General features: G+C 43.1%; 1 protein-coding gene across 1 annotated transcript; it reads right to left on the bottom strand.

The window, feature by feature from the left end:
* Positions 1-2398: 2398 nt before the first annotated feature.
* On the bottom strand, positions 2399-14308 carry th2 (tyrosine hydroxylase 2). The gene is made up of 12 exons (XM_024014450.2): positions 13961-14308; positions 13642-13819; positions 13396-13484; positions 13162-13229; positions 12957-13007; positions 12659-12804; positions 12172-12307; positions 11872-11941; positions 11693-11749; positions 11369-11464; positions 11077-11210; positions 2399-4584 (listed from the first exon to the last, which is right to left on the bottom strand). Exons 1-12 carry the CDS (start codon positions 14186-14188, stop codon positions 4425-4427), a joined length of 1413 nt encoding a protein of 470 aa, XP_023870218.1. The 5' UTR covers positions 14189-14308; the 3' UTR covers positions 2399-4424.
* Between the last annotated feature and the right edge of the window lie 410 nt (positions 14309-14718).

The raw sequence follows: 14718 nt of genomic DNA, 5'->3' as shown, positions 1-14718 counted from the left end.
GGTCAGATACTACTGGCTGGCAGAGGGGATGAGTGATTTGTCTCTCCAGAGAAGAGGGAGATGAAGAGAAAACACAAGAGCCACACATCTCATCGTTCTAGTGGGTGGGGATGATCAGTGATGCTGAGATGGAGCATGGGAGACATTGGACCATAAGCCAACAGACGCAGAGTACTCCATTAGAAACAAGGGCTCATTGTATCCTATTGGATGGCCCATGTGCGAGAATAGCACTTACTAACTGCATTAGAACTGCATTAAATTTGATCATGAATCATTTTTAGTGACAGCTAATCACTTGTTTCCACGGATGGATGTTTTTTAGTCCGAGGGTGCAGCCCTTTGGATGGAGTTGTGTGTCTACAAGGAGTAACACAGAACCTGTCTCTTATACACATCTAGATGTGTATAAGAGACAGCTCCATTAGAAACAAGGGCTCATTGTATCCTATTGGATGGCCCATGTGCGAGAATAGCACTTACTAACTGCATTAGAACTGCATTAAATTTGATCATGAATCATTTTTAGTGACAGCTAATCACTTGTTTCCACGGATGGATGTTTTTTAGTCCGAGGGTGCAGCCCTTTGGATGGAGTTGTGTGTCTACAAGGAGTAACACAGAACAGTTTATTTTACTCCATTAATGTATGTGTAAGGGGTGAAACAGTAGGTTTTATTGTGCACCGGTGTTGCTGCACGACAGCGTAAGGCAGGTATAGGGGAGGTGAGACCTCCACTCTTTCAATCCCGCTAGACAGGCCTGTATGTTTCTTGGAGCGTACGCTTTAACCACCATCCACAATCATAACATGCTACCGCTCTCCTGGTCGACTCTTTGTTTGAACAAGTCCAATGTGGTTGGTCCCGTACGTTTGCAGTGTTGGACACAAGTGGTGCTGGAATGGTTACGTGAAACAGAGAAATCAATGTCGGAGTTCAGGACGCCGCAACCTCTCTTTGCACACACCACTGAACATTTTCCAAAGGCTATAATATCCTCTTAGGGTGAATTAGAATTGCAAAGTGCAAGGAGATTTTTGTGAGAAATGTGAGTCATGAATCTCTCAATCAATAGTGTCTCCCAGAATCAAAGTGACTCAAGACCACCACCTGGTGGTCTGAGCTCCAACCTCTGTTACTAGTCTCTCTAGACCAGGGATGGGCAACTCCAGTCATCGGGGGCCAGAGAGAAGTCCCACTTTTCCCCCATCCCTAGAAAACACAGGTGATTAAACTAATTGCGTTATAAACTGAAAATCACAATTAGTTGATTATTGGAGTCAGGTGTGTTAGCTAGGGCTGGGGCAAAAGTGACACCAATCAGGTATCCCGATGACGGGAGATACCCATCCCTGTTCTAGACAGACGGCTTTCCTCCCACAATGTACCAATGATCCATCTTAACACGTCTGGAAAGGGAAAGGAAAGGGGGATACCAAGTCAGTTGTACAACTGAATGCATTCAACTGAAATGTTTCTTCCGCATTTAACCCAACCCCTCTGAATCAGAGAGGTACGGTATGTATATAACGTCAGTTTGGCATAGAGGAAAGAGTGGCGTTGGTACATCCAGCTTTTTTAAGTCACTGCCTTATACGCTTCTTGCCCTATCGTAAACATCCCCTGGACACATAGTAGCTGGTAAAATGGAGATCACAGAGGTTATTTTTAATGGGGGCATTTTTGCTAGTTTGCATCAACTACCTTCACTAAAACCACAGCAAAGGTGTTGCCTGCAAACGTTGGTTTTGATGTGTCTGCCTTGTGATTTGTTGGGAGGGTTGTCTGTCTGAAGAGGACCCTCCCGGAACAACCAAGAGAATCTGCCATTAATCCCAGACCTAGTACTGTTGCTGCCCTAGGGCTTGGATTTCGGAGACTGCTTTGTTAACTTCTTTGGCATACCATGTAATTTTTGGCAAGTTAAATCAAGTGTAAACTGAGTTTGAAGCTTGTAGTATTAAAGTATCCATATTAGGATATTCTCATGACCCCGAACCTCTTATTATTTTTGGGTTTGAACAAGGAGATCCTTGGTTTGAAGTTGAACAGTAGGATAACCATGACGGAGCTATTTCTCATAGGCCAGGAAGGCTTTCCTGGTTAGTAGGCCGACTTGGCTTCCAGCTTAATCTCCAGTTGTAATGTAATAACGAACGCAGAGAGGAATCAAAGAGAGATCAGACAGGTGTGAACTCTCCACCTCTCTCTCTGTAATCCCCTCCACCACTTCAGACAAGATGAGTCCTTCAGCTAATTCTGCCCCAACCCACACATGCGAAGCCAGGGGCTCAAGAAAAAGAGAACAAATGCTAATAATGAGCCGTATTAGAGGAGAGAAAACAAAGGAAGAGATTAGAGGTTTTCTTTGAGGTAAAAAAAATACTTTCCTTTAATCTCTTGGGGATTTTCTTAGGCCTACATGATGTAAAACCAGCCTGAAGTGGAAATGTGTTGATCTGGATGAGGGCAGTTGAGAGAAAAGGCTGCAAAGCATTACAATACAGACTAAATGTGACTATGATAAATCATTAGAGCACTCGGTACAGTGGGTTACACAAAATGTAAATTGGATAATTTTGGTCATCGTTTAATTTCAAGTGTCTCTGTGCAGTAATCATTGGGTTTAGCAGCATTTTTTTGTTTATGAATGCGGCAAAAAACAGTCCATGATCTGTGCTTCATCTATGTCTTCAGGGAGGACTCTGTGAACCCAATGACCCATCCTTTTGAGTCTGGGGAGGCTAGCGTGCCAAGGTAATGATGGTCCATGACATTAGGAAACACTTAAGTTCTGAAGGCAGGATGATACTGTACATCATTGGGGGATTTGTGGTTAGTATGTCAGGCACAATAATTTTGCTTGGAACCAGTAGTGGTTATCGTATCGTCATGGCAACCCCTTTTGTGTTTAGGGGCCTCAGCAGATTTGGATCCCAGTGGTCTGGGATTTTCTGGTGGGGGATTTTTGGATCTGAGCTGTGCTGGATGTAAGCTGAGATACTCAAAATTATTAAGTGTTCGAATTTGGGTTAAGCAAGTGGATGTGTGCACTGCTGCACTCAAGTCGAGCGGTATAGTAGATCAATCTTCGGCTCTGTGCACCATTTTCTCCACTGGAGAGGTTGTGTTTCTCTGTGAGTAAAGTGAACCATGTTTGATTTACACTGGAATAATTGAACAGGAAGGCCTCCCACTCAAGGTGGTCGGAGGCTTTCACATCCACTGTGTACATCATGATGTTTTACAGTCGGTGTAGATCTATGAACCGATTTGCGTTCTGGCTTTAAAAATGAATACGGGTGAACTCTGGTACAGACACATTGTCACTGATACAGAAACAAGGCATATATTACCCCTTGAACCCACAGGTAGAGAGAGGAAGAGAGAGGAGATGGAGAGAGTTTATCATGCCAGTTGTGAAACCCTACTGACCGTGTAGTGTTATACTGTGAGTTCTGTGTGACCAGGTCCAGCTTTAGATCCACTGGGCCTCAGTACTGGCTCTGACAGTAGCCAGCTGAGGAAACATGATATTTAAATCATTCATAATTAGCTCCTTCCCTTTACTTAATAACACGTGAAGACAAATGGGTTCCAAGAATTTTCTAAATGGAAACAGTTGGTTTGGAATGGGAGGCAGAGGCACATGGGCTTATATTGTAGTACTCCCCACCCTCTGACGTTCATGTTCCCTCTCGCTCTCTTGCTCGCTTGCTCTCTCAAACGCAAATGCACAGACTTTGTATACTTTTTTATCTCTTTCCTTGATCTCCCTCCATATTGGGGTTTTTCCACGCTCTCTTTCTGATCACTATTTTACACATGCATTCTAAAGTTTTTCTCTGTAATCTCTCTACGAAGATAAACATTCTCGGATATATTCACCCTGTACATTTCCTACCCCCATGTGTGTATCTCTCTCTTTCATGCCCTTTGTGATTGGACTGAAAAAATAAAAAATAAAAAGTATTACTTTGTACATTCTCCTCACAATACATGTATAACGTCACCGTACATATCAATACATATCATATCAATACATGCACCCAACAAGGAAATATTTATGAATCTTGCACATAAATATAAATTGTGTTTTTCAGTTAACTAAATATATACACAGCATTTCACATCCATCCATTTTTATATGCTAAATCTAGTTTAGTCTCTAAAAAATACAATAATAATAATGCAAGTATTAGCCCAGTAGGATTGAAGAGGTGGATATTCAACTGATTGTCTTAAATGGAACTACTGTATTTTGTGCAATTTGAGCATTGATTGTTTGTGCATTTGGCCCCATGGCCACACAGAGAAATTACAGATTGCACCTTTAAAGACCCAAAATGGCTTCCCCTTCCCACCCCTCCAGAGGTATGTATCAGTTTCACTCCCTGAGTCTCTGGCTCAGTGTTGAGGCCCTCAGCCCAGTTTCTCCAGGGCACTGTGGAGTATCTTCAGGTCGTCTCTCATCTGGCCTAGGGCATGCTGGATCTTACTGGGTTGGTCCAGAACCTCCAGGCTGGAAGTGAATGGGTCGTACCGGACAGAGAAGGGCCGTTGGATGGACGACGAGTACCGCCTGCAGGTAGAACAATAGGGTTTTAAAACATTGGGTACATATTTGCGAATAAGCAACCATTTAATTTTAAACAGTTCTCTGACACCAAATGCATATCAGCCCATTCAAATCTGTGATTTACTTGCATGTGACAGAAAGCTAAATTCAAAATCAAATGTTATTTGTCACATGCGCCGAAGACAACAGGTATTCTTACATTGAAATGCTTACTTACAAGCCCTTAACCAACAATGCAGTTTTAAGAAAATACCCCAGAAAAAGTAAGAGATAAGAATAACAAATAATTAAAGAGCAGCAGTAAATAACAATAGCGGGGCTATATACAGAGGGTACCGGTACAGACACAATGTGCAGGGGGACCGGTTAGTCGAGGTAATTGAGGTAATATGTACATGTAGGTAGAGTTATTAAAGTGACTATGCATAGATAATAACGGAGTAGCAGCAGTGTAGAAGGGGGGGGGGGGGATTGCAAATAGGCTGGGTAGCATTTCATTACATGTTTAGGAGTCTTATGGCTTGGGGGGGTGGAAGCTGTTTAGAAGCCTCTTGGACCTAGACTTGGCGCGCTGGTACCGCTTGCCGTGCGGTAGCAGAGAGAACAGTCTATGACTAGGGTGGCTGCAGTCTTTGACAATTTTTAGGGCCTTCCTCTGACACCGCCTGGTATAGAGGTCCTGGATGGCAGGAAGCTTGGCCCCGGTGATGTACTGGGCCGTACGCACTACCCTCTGTAGTGCCTTGCGGTCGGAGGCCGAGCAGTTGCCATACCAGGCAGTAATGCAACCAGTCAGGATGCTCTCGATGGTGCAGCTGCAGGACCTTTTGAGGATCTGAGGACCCATGCCAAATCTTTTCAGTCTCCTGAGGGGGAATAGGTTTTGTCATGCCCTCTTCACGACTGTCTTGGTGTGCTTGGACCATGTTAGTTTGTTGGTGATGTGGACGCCAAGGAACTTGAAGCTCTCAACCTGCTCCACTACAGCCCTGTTGATGAGAATGGGGGCGTGCTCGGTCCTCCTTTTCCTGTAGTCCACAATCATCTCCTTTATCTTGATCACATTGAGGGAGAGGTTGTTGTCCTTGCACCACACGTCAGGTCTCTGACCTCCTCCCTATAGGCCGTCTCATCGTTGTCGGTGATCAGGCTTACCACTGTTGTGTCATCGGCAAACTTAATGATGGTGTTGGGAGTCGTGCCTGGCCGTGCAGCCATGAGTGAACAGGGAGTACAGGAGGGGACTGTGTGGAGTGCAATAGAGATTGCATCATCTGTGGATCTGTTGGGACGGTATGAAAATTGGAGTGGGTCTAAGGTTTCTGGGATAATGTTGTTGATGTGAGCCATGACCAGCCTTTCAAAGCATTTCATGGCTACAGACGTGAGTGCTACGGGTCGGTAGTCATTTAGGCAGCTTACCTTAGTGTTCTTGGGCACAGGGACTATGGTGGTCTGCTTGAATATGTTGGTATTACAGACTCAGACAGGGGGAGGTTGAAAATGTCAGTGAAGACACTTGCCAGTTGGTCAGCGCATGCTCGGAGTACACATCCTGGAAATCCGTCTGGCCCTGCGGCCTTGTGAATGTTGACCTGTTTAAAGGTTTTACTCACATCGGCTGCGGGGAGCGTGATCACACAGTCGCCCGGAACAGCTGATGCTCTCATGCATGTTTCAGTGTTTCTTGCTTCAAAGCGAGCATAGAAGTTATTTAGCCCGTCTGGTAGTCTCGTGTCACTGGGCAGCTCTCGGCTGTGCTTCCCTTTGTAGTCTGTAATAGTTTGTAAGCCCTACCACATCCGACGAGCGTCGGAGCCGGTGTAGTACAATTTCGATCTTAGTCCTGTATTGATGCTTTACCTGTTTGATGGTTCGTCGGCGGGCATAGTGGGATTTCTTATAAGCTTCCGGGTTAGAGTCCTGTTCCTTGAAAGTGGCAGTTCTATCCTTTAGCTCAGTGCGAATGTTGCCTGTAAACCGTGGCTTCTGGTTGGGGTATGTACGTACAGTCACTGTGGGGATGACGTCATCGATACACTTATTGATGAAGCCAGTGACTGATGTAGTGTACTCCGGAACATATCCCAGTCTGTGCTAGCAAAACAGTCCTGTAGTTTAGCATCTGCTTCATCTGACCACTTTTTTATAGACTGAGTCACTGATGCTTCCTGCTTACATTTTTGCTTGTGAGCAGGAATCAGGAGGATAGAATTATGGTCAGATTTGCCAAATGGAGGGCGAGGGAGAGCTTTGTACGTATCTCTGAATGTGGAGTAAAGGTGGTCTAGAGTTTTTTTTTCTTTTTTCTCTGGTTGCACATTGAACATGCTGATAGACATGAGGTAAAACTGATTCAAGTTTCCCTGCATGTATACAGCTCATTGAGTGCGGTTTTAGTGCCAGCATCGGTCTGCGGTGATATGTAGACGGCTACGAAAAATACAGATGAAAACTCTCTAGGTAGATAGTTTGGTCTACAGCTTATCATGAGATACTCTACCTCAGGCGAGCAAAACCTCGAGACTTCCTTAGATACCGTGCACTAGCTGTTGTTTACAAATATGCATAGGCCCCCTCCCCGTCTCTTACCAGAGGCTGCTGTTCTATCTTGCCGATAGAATGTATAACCCGCCAGCTGTATGTTATTAATGTTGTCGTTCAGCCACAACTCGGTGAAACATAAGATATTGCAGTTTTTAATGTCTCGTTGGTAGGATATATGTGCTTTCAGTTCGTCACATTTATTTTCCAGCGATTGAATGTTAGCTAACAGTACTGATGGCAAAGGCAGATTAGCCACTCGTCACCTGATCCTCACAAGGCACCCCGATCTCTTTACGTGAAATCTCAGTTTCTTTCTCCAGCGAATGATGGGAAAACTGGGCCTGTTCGGGTGTTTGGAGTATATCCTTCCCGTCCGACTCATTAAAGACAGTAATCGCTGTTCTGATGTCCAGAAGCTATTTTCGGTCATAAGAGACGGTAGTAGCAGCATTATGTACAAAATATGTTACAAACAATGCAAAGAAAATGAACAAAATAGCACAGTTGGTTCAGAGCCAATAAAACAGCAGCCATCCCCTCCGGCGCCATCACAAATGTAGCTGGTCCCATCAGATAACATGGAACACGTTAGCCCTATGCTAACCTCAACAGGGGGTACTTATTCTTCATCAGTCTATCAAAGATCTTAGACTTATATCCACCAACCAATGGCATTTCTTAAAATAGGTCAACCCTAGCCACTAGAGGGATATTTTAAACCTACAGGAAGAGAGGCCCAACTCCGGGGAAAATCTGTCTCCTTCCAGCAGGTGACGTTTTGTTTTTCGTTGTTTCACTCACCCAGGCAAGGAGTTTTTGTATGGAAGTCAATGAGCATCGAATTTGGTGAACAAAAAAAATGAATAGCTTATTTGCTACATGAGCTTTATTTGATCGAATAGAAGTTCCGTAATGCTTAAGTTATGAGTGTACTGATATAAGTAGGACACGTGACATCCCGGTAACTTTGAGGAAAAAACACTTTATATTGGAGTAGTCTCGAGATAGCTATACATATTCATGGCATGAAACTAGTAGCATAGCATCTGTCTCCATTGAATACAGGCGGTTGACGTCAACAACTCTCATCGAATATTCAAATAAGATTACAATAATGAGATGTATCCACAAAAAGGATATGAGGGAGCTAGACAGCCTGCCGTGTCGTTTTCTAGACAACTACCACCATTGTTAGGGCAGAGGGCCATGTATCTTGTCAGTATATCCACAATCTTTGCTGTTCTGTTGGTCTGTAATGTTGTGAGCCAATATTGCATTGACGCATCCTCGACTACACTACTAGCTAGTACTAACAAGACATGTTCATGTTTTTGCATTTATGACAAAATCCCACGTTTCTGTTTCACACACATCCATGTGCTTTTATGGGGAAATTATGAGGTCCTTACAACATGTACGTTTATCGTACATCGTAAAACCCCAAAAACGGAGAGCCTTATGGATTTGTCAAACAGCATGTAGACTATCACTATCATTATTGCCTCTAGGTGGCACACTGCTAAAACGGTCAGCTTGAAATCAATAGCTCACCGTGGGTTCGAGTCACCCTCCTGGCAAGCTTTTTTTGGTGAGGACAAAACTGTTCACTGCCGGTCCTTGATGCTCAATTCAAAACGCATTTGACCAAGTGGATGATTATAATAATGCATAGCCTACAAAACGTTGTAGGCCTGGATGTAAGTGTAGCCTACCTACATAAGAATATACTCATCATGACAGCCAAGTGTGATAAACTTATTTTAAAATAACTGCAATACTGCCATCTGTAGGATGATAATGATACTAACTACAATCCTACTGTACACTTTGTAATGTTCATCCTCCTCGAGTCAAATAACGCATATGTGACAAAGTAGATGATTATAAATATGCATATAACCCACTGTAGGCCTACATTTGTGTTCATGTCCATGTAATATAGCCTATGCAATATAATTATTAGGCCATAGCAGTGCGTTTGTCTGCAAGGCTGAAGAAAGAGTTATCTCCTTATTCAATTATTGAATAATCTTCCCGTTCAAGCTGTTGGCGTACATTTTCAGCACACTAATACAGTACATGTACAGTATATATTTCAAAGGGGAGGAAACTCGTGAAATTCGAACCCTTGCCGCAATCTGCGACAATTACGTGGACTTGGCACTTAACACAGAGAGCAATTTGACCAGTCAGTCAAATACATGTGACGGTTGTTTGATGATCGGAGCATCCTGTTGTACTGAGGTGTGTTAAGGATGCTTCCATGAACAAGAGTTGGAACACGTCCAACCACGTTGACAATTGTAATTGGCTGATGCATAATTTGTGCCAGGATATAATCAGTGCCACCTGGTGAGGTTAGCATAGGGCTAACGTGTGCCATGTTATCTGATGGGACCAGCTACGATTTAGTGTTCTGTCACGTGCAAGTAAATCGACAAGTCTAATTGGCTGATATGGATTTTGTGCCAGAGAACCTGTTTAAAACCCCTAAGATCGATGTCCGTGCTCCCGTGGAAATCTAATTATCATAATTAAAAAATCTAGGTGTCATGTTACACTGTAAACGCTCCTTCCAGACTCACTATAAGCATCTCCAATCCAAAATTAAATCTAGAATCGACTTCCTATTTTGCAACAAATCATCCTTCACTCATGCTGCCAAACATACCCTAGTAAAACTGACTAGCCTACCGATCCTTAACTTCGGCGATGTCATTTACAAAATAGCCTCCAACACTGTACTCAGCAAATTGGATGCAGTCCATCACAGTGCCATCTGTTTTGTCACCAAAGCCTCATATACTACCCACCACTGCGACCTGTATGCTCTCTCGTTGGCTGGCCCTCGCTTCATATCTGTCGCCAAACCCACTGGCTCCAGGTCATCTATAAGTCGTTGCTAGTTAAAGCCTTGCCTTATCTCAGCTCACTGGTCACCATAGCAGCACCCACCCGCAGCACAGGTATATTTCACTGGTCACCCCCAAAGCCAATTCCTCCTTCAACCGCCTTTCCTTCCAGTTCTCTGCTGCCAATGACTGGAACGAACTGCAAAAATCACTGAAGCTGGAGACTCATATCTCCCTCACTAGCTTTAAGCACCAGCTGTCAGAGCAGCGCACAGATCGCTGCACCTGTACATAGCCAATCTGTAAATAGCCCATCCAACTACCTTATCACCATATTGTTATTTATTTTGCTCCTTTTCACCCCAGTACCGCTACTTGCACACTCATCTTCTGCATATCTATCACCCCAGTGTTTAATTTGCCCTACTGTAATAATTTTGCCACTATGGCCTATTTATTGCCTCACCCCCCTTATCCTACCTCATTTGCACACACTGTATATAGACTTTCTCTATTGTATTATTGACTGTATGTTTGTTTATTCCATGTGTAACTCTGTGTTGTTGTTTGTGTCACACTGCTTTGCTTTATCTTGGTCAGGTCGCAGTTGTAAATGAGAACTTGTTCTCAACTAGACTACCTGGTTAAATAAAGGTACAATAAATAAATGTGTTAGCTAACACACCTGACTCCAATAATCAACTAACCATGATCTTCAGTTTAGAATGGAATTAGTTAACTCAGCTGTTTGTGCTAGGGATGGGGTAAAAGTGTGACACCACTCCGGCCCCCAAGGACTGGAGTTGCCCATGTCCATCGGTACTCTGCTCATTCAGATTACATTAATATATTACAAAACGTAATATGCTAATTACGAGTAACTCCTAAACAGCTGCCTTCAGTCTGATTTGCTTCTGTGTCCTCACTCAGATCCCCTGAGCTTCCCACTGGCTCCTCTCCAAAACCCCTGCAGCACTGCGGTCCAAGAGCGACAAGATCAACTCAAATCCAAGGTATACGCCACATGTTACACATTTCCTGTGGCGTACTGAAGTGCTCACATATAGACATTCACCACTTGTATGCATTGATGTACCTCATCTTAATCTTGGCATCCTCAAAGCTTTCTGAGACAAAATAGACAGGTTGGAAAGTCTGGTCCTGGTAAGGCTGGATTGCTGTCTCCTCTGGGTTGAATGGCTTGTACTCAGGTTCGTTCGAGAGAGCATACTGAAAGATGGAAGTAAGAGATAAGTGATTAGTTATCGTTTTAGAATCCTTCAGAAATGATTAGCGGCATGTTATATGAAAACAAGAGATAATAAGTTAGGAATTAGTCCCTTCTATCAGTACAATTCTACAGAGTACCAATGTAAAATCCTACTCACAATGAGTTCTCCATATGAGGACAGGAGGCCGGCACCGTATGCCTTCACAGTTCCATTCTGCTTACACAGTCCAAACTCCACGGTGAACCAGTACAACTGTCGGAGGAATGGCAACAAGTGATGAGGAAATGATAAGGCTCCGTTTCACGCCTGACAACACATTAATCAAATGGTCAGATTGGTCCGTATTTTATATTTTCCACTAGATGGCAGCAAAGGTCCGTAATTTGCAGTCCAACACCCAACCTCAGTGCAGTATCTAATGTTTTACATCTGATTGGTAACTGCTTATTTTGAAATGAAAGCTCAAAGGTCAGCTCTTACAGTTGAGAGTCTCTCAATATCCTCGTCTGATGCTCCCAGTGAGGCTAGGCCAATTTCCTGCAAATGACAAACAATTGTGAGTGTTGCGCACTGATAAGACAATTTATGTATTATTATAATGGATGTATTATTACACCCAAGCATCATATGAACCGTATTATAAGTCTAAATGTTTTTACCTGGGAAAACTGGGCAAATTCTTTGTCTGCAAGCATAGGAATATGGCCGAGTAACTCGTGACAGCAATCTCTGAGAGAAGGAAGCGCAAAAGCTGTGACTACATGACGCACATGAATATGTCCATTGATTAGACTGATTATCACGATACACATGAATATGTCCATTGATTAGACTGATTATCACGATACACATGAATCATACATATGTTATTATTTAGGATCAGTTAGTAAACTGAATATTATGACACACACTGTTTAATTCGAGTGATTCTACTATGCCAATAACACCAATTGACGTACGGCTCCGGGGAGTGCATGGGTGCGGAGGCGTGGCGGATGTACTGGGTACACTGGAACACTCTGAAGGCCAGGCTAGCTAGGAAGTCTCTGGCGGAGAGTAGCCCTGCCACCGGACGCAGCTGGAAGCCTGTCTTCTCTGGACAAACAAGAACACATAGCAAGGTACCACTGTCAGACACATATTCACCAGTGGCATGGATGCTGATGTTCATACATGGTGAACAGTGACTGCCTCTAGTGTTTCTGCAGTACGAGAACAATCCCTAATGTTGTTATTACTGTTGTAAGCAATCTACATTAAAATAATGAGGCATAATCAATCTATAAGGTGCGCACTGCGCACAGTCATCGACCAGAATTAGTCATTCAATGGAAAGTCATGGGCATGCTGGATTTGCCTCTGTCCATGTTTATTCTATTCCTTGAAGCTGGGCATAGTGCTGCTATTGCTCTGTCCCTCAGGCAGAGATAGACTGCTGGGCCTCACCTTTGAGGAAGGCAGAGACCTCCCGGAGCTGGGGGATACTGTCCTCTCCGTAGCCACACTCCCTCTCCAGCTGCTGCAGCCCACCCAGGAACTGTCTGCACGCCAGGTCAGGGTAGATGGTCCTCAGGGTCCGGTACACCTCTCTCCTGTTAAATGACAGCAGCAGCAGAGTCATTAGAACACTGTCATTCCAACTCCACAGGTATATTGACTGTAGACTATTATCATTATGAAAGAAGTCTATTAGGATTGTATGATGTCCATCTCCAGTATACTATACATCAGCTGTTATTCTCACCATGTGGCCACCTCCTCTGGTGTGTACTCCACTCTGGGTAATGGTTCCCCCCTGTGGAACAGAGATGGATGCATCAATCATTCCTTTAAGAATGCATTTCTACAATGGCATGCCTTTGGTCCAATGATGCAGTACTGGCACCGAAGAGCGACTGACTACATGGGAATAACTTTTTTGAAAGGTGAAAATTATGAGATCAATTTACTGTCTGTAATTCGCTGCAAGTTCAGCGATGAAGCACCTTCTTTTTCTGTATTCTGGATCACTGAATCCCTGAAAAAGGAATCATAACAATTAGTTAGCCATGACATTTTTAGTTTGTTGTCCTTTTTGATAGTTGAGTATTATTTCTAACAATCCAATGAATTATACAAGTGTTGTATCAATGCCATATAAATGGTAGCCTAGCAATATTGCTAAGGTAAACATAAACACTAACTGGATGATCCTGGTCCATATCTGGGTCATATTTCGTTATCAACAGGTTGCATTTATCCAGATCTCTAATCTTTCTGGGGAACCAGGGAACTAAAACAAGGAAACAGGAAAATATGGCAGAGCGTAATTATTTCACACAATGTAAATGAATAGTTGTTATTGTATTCTAAACGATCATAAAAACAAGAAAAACGTTACTATTATTAGGAACGTGTGATTTATTATTTCATTCAAATTGTATTATAACCTTTTTCCTCTGGGATGGTGCGTACGTCGTCGGCGACTCTCTTGAGTGAGTTGATGAAGGTGTCCGTGTCAGAGATGTGCACTTCACACCTCATAAAGAACTCCAGATCACCACAGCCACTGTTCTTAGACTTCCTCCCTGGTCGGCTCTCAATATGCAGAAGCTTAGCTTCAAACGTCTGAATGCATGGTAAAGACATACATATCATATTTAAGCAAACACATGTATATTTCATCACATTGATTCGATGCCGTAGACCTGATTTAATTGAAGCTCTCCATCTGCAACTCATATCTAATGATGGACATGTTTTCCTTACCTCAAAGACTTTGCCAGTTTTAAAGAACCCTGCATTCTTCTCATGGCTGAGTGCGAAAAGAATGTTCAGTGTCACTGTTCCTTCCTTTTCCTCAAACACAAAGCTTTCACCACCCCGCGATGGGCCAGGGGAAGAGGAACCGCTGGCGCGCTCTTTCCGGGCATCTTCGATCAGACTTCGCTTTCTGCCGACGAACGGAATGTTTTGCGCCACACTCTCCGTCTTCATTGAACTTATGTCAATTTGTCGTAGACTGTCTTAAAAATAATATTGCAGAGTTGCTATGATTTGTTTGATCGAATAGTCTATATGGGCCTATTACCGGATACTGAGACTCTCCGAGGCACAGCTGTGTCTGAAGCTGTGCTGTTAGCAGGGAGACAGGTTTATATCCCAGTGCCACACAATTCTTTATGGAAATGAGTTACGCAAATGCACACGTATGATTTTTAGGTGTTATGCGTCATAACAGCCAATCAATCACCTTTTAATGGAATAAAACATAGTTTATGAAAGCACTATATGCGAAATAAAACGTTTTGCAGCCTACAAAATAAGATTATGAATATTGAGTTTTACTTACATTTATTCTAGGCTATATATTTTTCTTTCCATTGATTTGTAACAGGTGCAACGGGTCAACAGGATATTTATTTTCCCCTGAAACGCACTTTGACAGACTCTAATACAAAATATGTTCTCACAACCAATTATAGCCTAATAATAAACATACAATAATTTTGAGATAATTGATCTGA

Source organism: Salvelinus sp. IW2-2015, linkage group LG3, assembly GCF_002910315.2.
Source record: "Salvelinus sp. IW2-2015 linkage group LG3, ASM291031v2, whole genome shotgun sequence".
NCBI classification, from domain to species: Eukaryota; Metazoa; Chordata; class Actinopteri; order Salmoniformes; family Salmonidae; genus Salvelinus; species Salvelinus sp. IW2-2015.
The sequence above is the reverse complement of the archived record's forward strand: the minus strand, read 5'-3'. Positions and strand labels throughout refer to the sequence as shown.

What these genes read in the sequence shown, in the direction of transcription:
- th2 (XM_024014450.2), bottom strand. Translation starts at nt 14,188, where the DNA reads ATGAAGACGGAGAGTGTGGCGCAAAACATTCCGTTCGTCGGCAGAAAG. An exon ending in AAACTGGCAAAGTCTTTGAG is followed by an intron (nt 13,820 to 13,960) that starts GTAAGGAAAACA and finishes CCATGCATTCAG; the next exon opens with ACGTTTGAAGCTAAGCTTCT. An exon ending in ATATTGAGAGACTCTCAACT is followed by an intron (nt 11,465 to 11,692) that starts GTAAGAGCTGAC and finishes TTCCTCCGACAG; the next exon opens with TTGTACTGGTTCACCGTGGA.